Genomic DNA, 9,712 nt, shown 5'->3' with positions numbered 1-9,712 from the left:
TACCATTTTTATTTGCATTCCCATTATTTTTATTTCTTATCATTATTTAATAATGGTCTACGTTTTATGTAGGCTTCTAAGTAAGTTATTTGAGATTGAATATTGTTTTATTATTTGATAATGTATATTTTGTCGCCATATTAATGATATCATTTATATTTTATTGCATGGATATTATTATTATATTTACCACGCAAGGTTAATTATTTTTTCGTTTAGTATTCATTTAAACAAATACTGCATCAGTTGCTCTCTGATATTTTTCAATTTAAACAGGATATATAATAATAAGTTTCGTGGAATAATGATACTATCTATTAATCCTCATTATGCAAAGACTCCAACCAGAAAACGATAACTTTAATTTTTCCTTGAATGCTAATAGACATGCTTAATAAAATAAGTTGGACATTATGATTATATTATTTCAATACGTAATATTTGTTTCATTAAATAGCCTCTTAAAAGCACATTTCGATATAATATATGAATATTATAATTTATAGTTTACATTAATATGACTACCTACCTGTATTTTTGGATATGACCAGTTGTAAAATATCTTTTATATCACCAATGTAATTTAGAACATTTAATGTGTCAACATGAAAATTATTCAAATATCAAAGAATTATCTAATAATAAAGAAGTAATATTCATAGGTGTTTTTATTTAATATCATATAATACGGAGATAGAAATATTCTCCAGAGTTTATTATCAGCGGAATAGCATTTTAAATAGATCCATTACTTTCGACTGGCGACGAGCCAAACTTCTGCATTTTATGCCATCAAAATTATCTAGGACAATTTGGCGTCCGGTATAAAAACAGTGACTTTATTATTTTTATCACGCAACATTTCTACAATGATATTTCTGGACGAACATTTCATTTGAAGTTTCTCTCGTTTCCCTCGCGTTTCTTTGTGCCAAAAACTTTCATATTCAACAATCAAAGATAAGAATAGTGTTGTAAAAGATTTATTAATAAAGTATATATAATCATTTCTCAGCCACACGCATCAGTTGAACGAGAACAAGGGATCATTTTTTACAATACATACATACGTTATTCTTTAGTTTTCTTACAATGACAGTGTATGTTTAGTTCAATAATTCCAAGACTCGAAGGTTGTAGTACCAAAATGTATGAAATATATTTAACTTAAAATTAAATCATATTAAAGTATAAAAGCATTTAGATAAATTAGTTTATTCCCCAGTCATCATCTCCATAAACTCTGAAACAACGAAAATTAAACATGAAAATAAATTGCTATAATTATTTTTTTTTAAATAGAGAAAAAAATGTATAATTTGATAGATATTATCATTGTATTTCATTATATAACTACTATAAATGTAAAATTGTACATATTGTATAATTGTATAGTTATACCATCGAAGTCAACAGTGCCGCTGCCGTCCGTGTCGATTTCTTGGATGAGGCCGTCGAGTTCATCGTCCGTCAGCTGCTCGTCCAATTCACGGAGGATTTCACGCAAGCTCGATGTGGGAATGTAACCGTTGCCTGTAATTAAAGTATATTTACTTTCCTAATATAAGTAATACTAAGCATGACGTACAAAATATACGATCTAAAATTACATTAAAAATATGTTGTAATTCTAGAAAGTTAACTTAATAGATCAAACAAGTTAATTTCAAAGTTGCTCATTATAAACGTTATCGATCGAACATTGTGCTAATAATAACTGATCACATAATTAGTTAATTTGTATCTCCTGAACGCATACGTAAGCAATATATTAATAGAAGGATCGCCATCTTACCTTCCTTGTCATATAATCTGAAAGCTTCCCTAAGTTCCTTTTGCATAGCCTCAGCGTCTTCCTCAACGATGAACTTGGCAGCGAGGGTTACGAATTCAGGGAATTCTAAACGACCAGACTCTGAAATATTGCATTACATACTAAGTACTATAAAACATATCCTTGTAAAAACAATAAGAATACTTTTTTGATTTCCGTTATTAAATCGTTTTTAACAAAATTATTCAATGTCTTCTTTTATATTTCACAATCACCTAAACTGAACTTGTTAGCTTACAGAAATAGATACTCACTGTCAGCGTCAACCTCCTCGATGAGCTCTTCGAGGATCTTCTTATTGAAGGGCTGTCCCATCATTCGAAGAATGTCAGCTACGAAGTCACATGGAATACTGCCCGAGCGGTTGTGGTCGAAGCCATCAAACGCTTTGCGAAGGACTGCAACAAGTCACGTATTCAATCAAACCTGATTACATGTTATATAATAGAGGGTTAATATACTAATTATGACCTAACATACCCTCAACGTTGAGTGCACTCATGGCACAATTCCGACCAATAAATAATAAATGCTTGATTACTGAAAAATGCCTGGTTCTAAAGTTCTAGTGTCCCAGTGTTTCGCCGGTAATTAAAACAGTCGCACTGAACGTTAGACCGGCTGTGGTAAGATTAGGATGTCGGTTCAATGCTCTTAGATGTAGTGCGAATAAGTTGTGCAATACGGTTATTTTGGTGCAGCAGTGTGGTGCATCGTCGATGCGCGTTGCGTGGAGAGGCAACGCGTATTTAGGCCAGTTAGTAATTTAAAAGATAAACCAAATACATCAAGATTATTGTTATTTCATTGATGTAATCGATGTAGTGAGTATTAAAGAATATTTTGTAAATGTTTTTATAACAATAGTGCAAGAAACTACCGGTTCTGTTTCTGGATTAAGTAGAGCAAAATATGAAAGAATTTTATGTAATCGATTAAAAATATATATATCGAAAATGAATCTAAGTTAAATGGATTTATTTCATACTATAAAATTTATTTAAAATCTGGTAAATAGTTATAAATACAAATTGTAACTTCTATTTTTAAAATAAACAAATTAAAATAATTTGAATAATACGTTTTAAATTGAGACATCAAATTTAAATTAAACTCAAACAACCAAACAGATGGCGAGAAAACCCATGGCTCATTGGTATATAACGCATGCATCTTAACCGATGACTGCAGGCTCCAACTCAGGCAAGCACTACTGAATTTGTATATGCTTAATTTGTGTTTGTAATTCTTCTCGTGTTCGGCGATGAAGGAAAACATTAGCAAACCTGCATAACGTATCTAATTTCAATGAAATTCTGCCACATGGGTATTCACCAATTTGATTTGAGCAGCGTCTTGGAATAAACCTTTCTTTTTAAAAGGGAGAGGTGACCTTAACCCAGCAGAGGTACATTTAAAAAGACAAAGACGTAAAATGTGTCTAAAATATTTGGCATGAAAAGAGAGCCTCAAATATTTGAATTTATTTATTTGTCAAATAATTATCTTAATAGCACTAAATAAAAATTAGATTGCATTTGATATTTTGTTTGAATTAAATTCACTCGTACCTGCTATAATAAATTATCAAGATATATGTCAATTGTCAAAGATATACTGTCTGCAGATGTTAAGTTGTATTTTTATATAAAAAGATCTAACAAACTCGTGGGATTCGAGTTCATAATATGAAGGGAACATAAACTGTGTATGAAAAATGAGTTATCGTTTAACCCATGAATGCTACATGACAACTTCTATACGCTGGCGACTGACGGCAGTAATAAAATTTCATAATAATTTGCTTGCTTGCGGTATATTTCGGAACGTGCGTCATTATTTTATGAAGATATAGAATAATATCAAAATGTTATTTTTTTTTTTTCAGAAATAAACTGTTTCAAATTTTTATCGTCAGAGTTGAAAGATAAATCGATTCGATCATTTTTCAAATTTTAAACATTTGACTCATTGAAATAATGACGTAAAAAGTTTAACGCACGGACATTAAATCATACAAACTTAGGAGTATGTTTAACATTGTTTTAATGTGAACCAAGAAGCAACAGAAATAGTAGTTGTGAACTACATAACACAGGTTATTATCAAAGCTTAAATAGTTCTGCTATTTCTATGTAGCTGTTTTGAATGTTAAGAATAGCTTACAAACATTGTTACAACTCCAATTTTTTTTAAAGTATACTGCAGGGTCTAGGCCTTCAGATATTATGTTGTAGATTTTTATACGCATCATGTAGGTTTCATCACGACGTTTTCCTTAACCGTTGAATACGAAGTGAATTTGAAACACATTAAGCACACGAAAACTCATTGGTGCTTAACCAGATCTAAACACGCAATCTCTCGTTTAAGATCCATGATCCATCCATGTTCACTAGACCATCACGACTTTTGTTAGGTATTCTTGTATCTTAGTGTTGTTCTTAAATCATTATTAATTAGAATATATGACAAGAATTAATCAAAACGTAAATAAAAACGCGTTACTATTAAATGATTTAACACGCACGATAATCTAAGGTCCAGATTAAGCTACGATTACGCAGCTGTTCTATGATATTTTGGTAATTTGGCAACTATATAGTTTTAAAAACATATTTTTTATTTTCGCCAGCTACGAGTAGTTAATTTTGATCATCAAGATATCTTGGCAGTTGTCTCAAAGCCCCATGCGCTTTATTGCTTTTTTTTTAGGTTTTACAAGTTTATTAATTATTATCTACCCACTGTCCTCCCAGGGTCGTTCAAAATGAGGACATTCTGCTATAGTTGTTGTCAAAAATCAAAAGTCATGATCTCAGACTAAACAATTTTGTATTTTAAAAATAATTTCATGTCTCATTAAATATATTTTTATCATGGTTATTTCAACCGCAAGGAATATTGTTTTCATGAATAACAAATAAAATACAATATTGAGGAAAACAGTGCCGTGGCCCCAAATAAATGGGATAAGGAATTGTTATAAAAATATTTACTTATGAGCCGAGATGGCCTAGTACATAGAACATGTAGGTCACAACCAAAGATCTGCGAGTTGAAATCTAGGAAAATACTACTAAGTATTCGAAAATTTAATTTATTTATCTTCTACCACGTGTTTAATACCAAAACGAGAGGAGATAATAAATGCCCGCACTGGGCGCCAATTTATCTAACTAATTGTCACTTTATCGCCATCGAATCGTTGTCGTTGCCATTCAGCCGTTTTTCTATTCTCCTAACACAACGATCCAGTTGCAGTTCGGTCGAAGTTGAATCGGAATAAAAATAGACTCGTATCATAACCGTTGAAAATAAGTAGATTTAATCCTCAGTTACGATTAAGCTGAGGTTTATTTTTGTGAGAAATAGATTCGAATTACATCGGCATTGAATCAGGAATGTATATATGATAAATATACTTTAAAGCAAGTTGGGATTCCGGTTACTTCCGGTTAATTTGACCACTTTTTGTATATTTTCCAGTCGCTAGTCTATTTTAGTTTTATTAGCTCGTTTCTCCTGGAGAACAAGGTCAATAAAAAGGTACTTAAATCAGTCGGAAATTCAATCGGTATGATCTTTTCACCCCATTTCTGATCTTTCCCCAACTTTACTTACTAATGAATGCTGGTATTACACCCACATATTTAACTACAAAAAATATTGCTCAGTCTTTTAAATGATCGGATTAGTCACAAAAAAGAGTTCTTCATTAAACAATGTATATGTACATACATATCTAACTAATTTAGACAAATTCTATCCTTTCTATATTATTCTACATTTTAACAAATTTGACAATTTTTTTAATCTAGTTTATAAATACAGGGTGCTAATAAAATTTACCTAAATGTTGTAATCGAATTTCTTCAAAGTTTGAGTATAGAACGCTTTATCTGATCCACGGTCCATTGGCATCGTTCCAAGCGTGTTACCACGCTACGGTTGCCGCCCGCCCGAACTTGCCCCTTTTTATAATAACAAACATTAGCTAATGCGCGTAACTATTAATGTAAATTAATGTTATAATAACATTTTCCTTGTAGCTATTTATTTAAACAAAATCGCTGAGTGCAGAAAATAACTTGTACATTTTGTATTAAATGATTTCACTTAAGATACAAAGTAATCATTCATTTATTTATATTATATTGTATTTACATTTAAATACGATTATAATTATTATGTTTTATATATTATATGAGATTAGTTACTATTTTTCTTTAAGAGTAGATCTCCTACGGTAACCGTCACTCAACAATTGGACAGCTGTAGGTATTGCTGTTCCAACGAACAGTCGGCTTTCAACGAAGGAATTAAGTTTCACTGTTTTTACGTATCACGCTGACAAGACGTTAGTGATGATAAAAAAATTGTAATACTATTGTTAGATTTTTTACTATACTGAAAGTAGCTACCCTTACGGTTTTTCGTATAGTATACACTTTCGAGTACGTTTAGAAAAACGAATAGAAATAAGTTGTCTAAATTAAGGATACTTAAATAATTTTGTCAACGTAAACTAGATATAACTATTGAATTTCTAAAAAATAAATAAAGGTACTGTACTGTACTGTAATACTGTTATTACAATTATAAATAAACATCATAGAGCACAGCACAGTTCCTTCTAATTCAATAAAATCTTCATGTCAATACTAAGCAGTTCACTTAAAAATCTCGTTTTACTGGCCTAGAATGCCTAGATGGGGTTTAGTACATTTTTTATACCCGTAACTGCTAAAGGTTATTAAGGACCAAATAAAAGTCATTAACTGTTTTTGGTTATTGATAATAATCTCCAAGGTGTATTCTACGATACGTTTCCAAAAAGTGACGTGAAAGATCAAGCGGAAATGCATACAGGATACTGAATTTTATATTGGGCTTCCGAACTTTTGCCTGCGAATGAGAATTATTCGAAAGATATAAACAAACTGTTTTTGGTTTGTCGGAGGATACAAACTCATATAAGCTAACCAATACTAAAATAATTATCTTAACAGATCAATACTTGAGTACCTATTTCTGTACCTTTCCATGTTTTATATATTCTGTACCATTAAAATACCATATAAAAGTAAAGATTTTTTGGATCGCGCTATTGTTAAGATCTAACAGTTCAATTTGAAATAATATTTTTTCAAGATAACTCATTTATGAAATATTATTTCAGGGTTTGATACATCATACTATAAACCAAAGGCGAAGCAGTAGTTCAGCTAATATTAAAATCGGTTCAGTAGATTTCAGAGTCTATCGATTACAAACATCCTTATCTTTCCACATTGTAATATTAGTATAAGTGATCTATTAAATTGTCTGACAAATATATATATATATATAAACACATTCTTATGCTTATTGATTTTATGCAGATAAACCTTTTAGACAAGTTGTTTTAAATTCTTCATACCTATTAAGTCACCCGACTGTCTTACTTATTCCTTGTATATTTAATTTTAATAATATCATTTGATGTTAATAAACAAATATAAAACAATAATAAACACAATATAATTTATTTAAAAGAATACTCGATAGTCAAAAAAAAGTAGGTAATAAGTTAACGCAAAACGAATCAATGCATAATTATGCACCAAGTAAAGTGTTTGATAAATAATAATCCATGTCAGTAGTCATAATAATTTAACTTTTTACGAGTCACGCCCCATTGTAGTTGTTTCAAATGTTATTTCTGTAACATTAATTAAAACCCACACATCATTTTTAAGAATAAATATATAAGATAGAGCCCATGTCCGTTAAATTTATGTAGTCAGGCCTCTATTGTGTTTTTGGCTTATCGCCAATATTGAGTTAGTTTTTTTTTATTCTTCAAAGTAAACATTATGATATGTAATATTTTTATACTATCTTTTTTATTATGATGATTTAGTTTTATTATTATTAGTCAATAACTTACCGGCAATTTGTTCCGGCGGGAGCTCATCAGCCTGAAACAAATGAAAGAATTTATAAAGTCAGCAGTCGTTTATTTTTGTTGCAATTTATATTTTAGTACGAATTCAACGAAGGATAAAGTAGTAATTAAGACAATATCTGTGTAGTTTGCAAGATAACGGCTGCGATACTGCCAAGATCGTCATTTAGATTTTTTCTTAGAAAGTGTTTCTAGATTTTCAATTTTTGCGTTATTGTACATTCCACGTTGTATTTAATTTTAAGTTTTTGTTGCCAAGAATATTTTTTATTATAAATAAACTAAGACACTATGTTTAAGAATTTAGCTTAATACTTGATAAAAATGATAATCGCAATGGCGGTTGAAAAAATAAAAGGTAATTGAGTTTGATTGAGATACAGAGCACACTTTTACATATCTACTTAAATAATTTAAAACAGAGACAATAAACTATTTTGAATGGTTTTTATGAATGCCAAGACTGAAATTATTAAAAAAAAAATGATACATAAAATATCTAGTTTTCTTAATCGTATTACAAAATATATATAAATTATTTTTAAATATGTTTTTTTTAATGTTTTCGTATCAAATATGTAGGTCATAAAGGCAAGTTTTCGTGGACGCTAACGTAAGTGGGGCGTAATAAATTTATTTTACGTGCAATTGAAACTAAAATAGAATCATTGGTCTTGCGTCGGCCACTTCTATAAGCATATTCACATGTTTTAGATAAGATATAAGGTTACTAATAATATTTGATCAGCGTTAATAATAATGATTATCAGGGAATGTTAAGAATTTAATAAAATTTAGATTTATTTGAATTTGATTAGCTAAACTCGGACTGTTCTATAACAATATTACGCATTTAGAATTAAATTTATTACCATATATTCGCCAATAAAAAAAATTGTAAAAGTTTCGGAGCGAATAGAAAAGTTGTATATAAAATCTTTTTTGAAGCAATAAAACGTTGATTTTATCTGTTTCATTACTTTATTACAGCAGTGTATGTTTTCAAAATACAACAAAAGTATATTTGAAAGAGTAAATTTAATAACAATCACTCTTTGTGACTTCGCTGATCGTAAACTATAAAATATGTTATTGCGATCAGACGATAATCCCAAAAACGTATGAGCATTCGTTTGTACTAAATTATTCTTAAATGAATAAAACTTTGAATGGTGCGATTGAATAAAGTTGAATGAAAGGAATGACTGGATGAATGAATAAAAGTATTTCATTTTTAAGTTCCTGTCTAGATAGAACTAAGAAATGAAAGTTGACCTATGGTAATATATATCTACTCTAAATTATAAGGTTTTGTGTAGGTCAAGTTGAGCTTCGATAGTAAGTCAGTCAATGCCTTTTGTATTAAAAGTAATAAAATAAAATTGTATATTATAGTTTATTATTTTTTATAATATTATTATAAATAATATTAAATAACTTTCCCCAAAAAAATTAATTAAATTCTATTCAAGATTGATGTTAATAAAATATTGAAAAAAATAATTTACATTTCTAACTGATGCAGTAAGGTAATTAAAATGAACTAATATATTTTTTAGATGATATTTTAATTACTTTTTATTCGAAATATATACATACTGAAAATTGTTGATGTTTTAAAAATGGTCATTCATAATGACATATCTTATACAAAGTAAACCAGTAAAAGGCAGTTGGTGTAAAACGTTGAGACACCTAATATGTTTAGGTGGAATGTAAATGGAGTTCCATTAATGTATATCCCAAAAATGTTTTAAGTTATTCCCAAAAATATTTTTTTTTTTGGAATATCTTAAATTTCACCTACCCAGTCTTCTGTGTCCAGAACCATGTTTAATGTCACTAGTTAGCACTGTGAGACGCACAACACGACTGACCGCGAGTTTGCTGATTCCAGCGTCCAGGGTTATTTCTGCTGCTTTACGAGT

The 9,712-nt window shown here is 29.6% G+C and overlaps 1 protein-coding gene across 2 annotated transcripts; it reads right to left on the bottom strand.

Moving 5' to 3' along the window:
* Window positions 1–967: 967 nt before the first annotated feature.
* Window positions 968–9,712, bottom strand: LOC125064506 (troponin C, isoallergen Bla g 6.0301). 2 transcript variants are annotated; one of them, XM_047671588.1, is made up of 6 exons: window positions 9,592–9,712; window positions 7,767–7,797; window positions 2,089–2,232; window positions 1,796–1,915; window positions 1,402–1,533; window positions 968–1,243 (listed from the first exon to the last, which is right to left on the bottom strand). In XM_047671588.1, exons 1-6 carry the CDS (start codon window positions 9,613–9,615, stop codon window positions 1,215–1,217), a joined length of 480 nt encoding a protein of 159 aa, XP_047527544.1. In that variant the 5' UTR covers window positions 9,616–9,712; the 3' UTR covers window positions 968–1,214. The 2 variants fall into 2 exon arrangements, with proteins under 2 accessions (XP_047527544.1, XP_047527545.1); XM_047671589.1 differs by lacking the exon at window positions 9,592–9,712 and adding an exon at window positions 8,166–8,170.

Source organism: Vanessa atalanta, chromosome 6 (assembly GCF_905147765.1).
Source record: "Vanessa atalanta chromosome 6, ilVanAtal1.2, whole genome shotgun sequence".
Classification (NCBI taxonomy): Eukaryota; Metazoa; Arthropoda; class Insecta; order Lepidoptera; family Nymphalidae; genus Vanessa; species Vanessa atalanta.
Note: the sequence above shows the minus strand (reverse complement) of the source record. Positions and strands in the feature narration are given on the sequence as shown.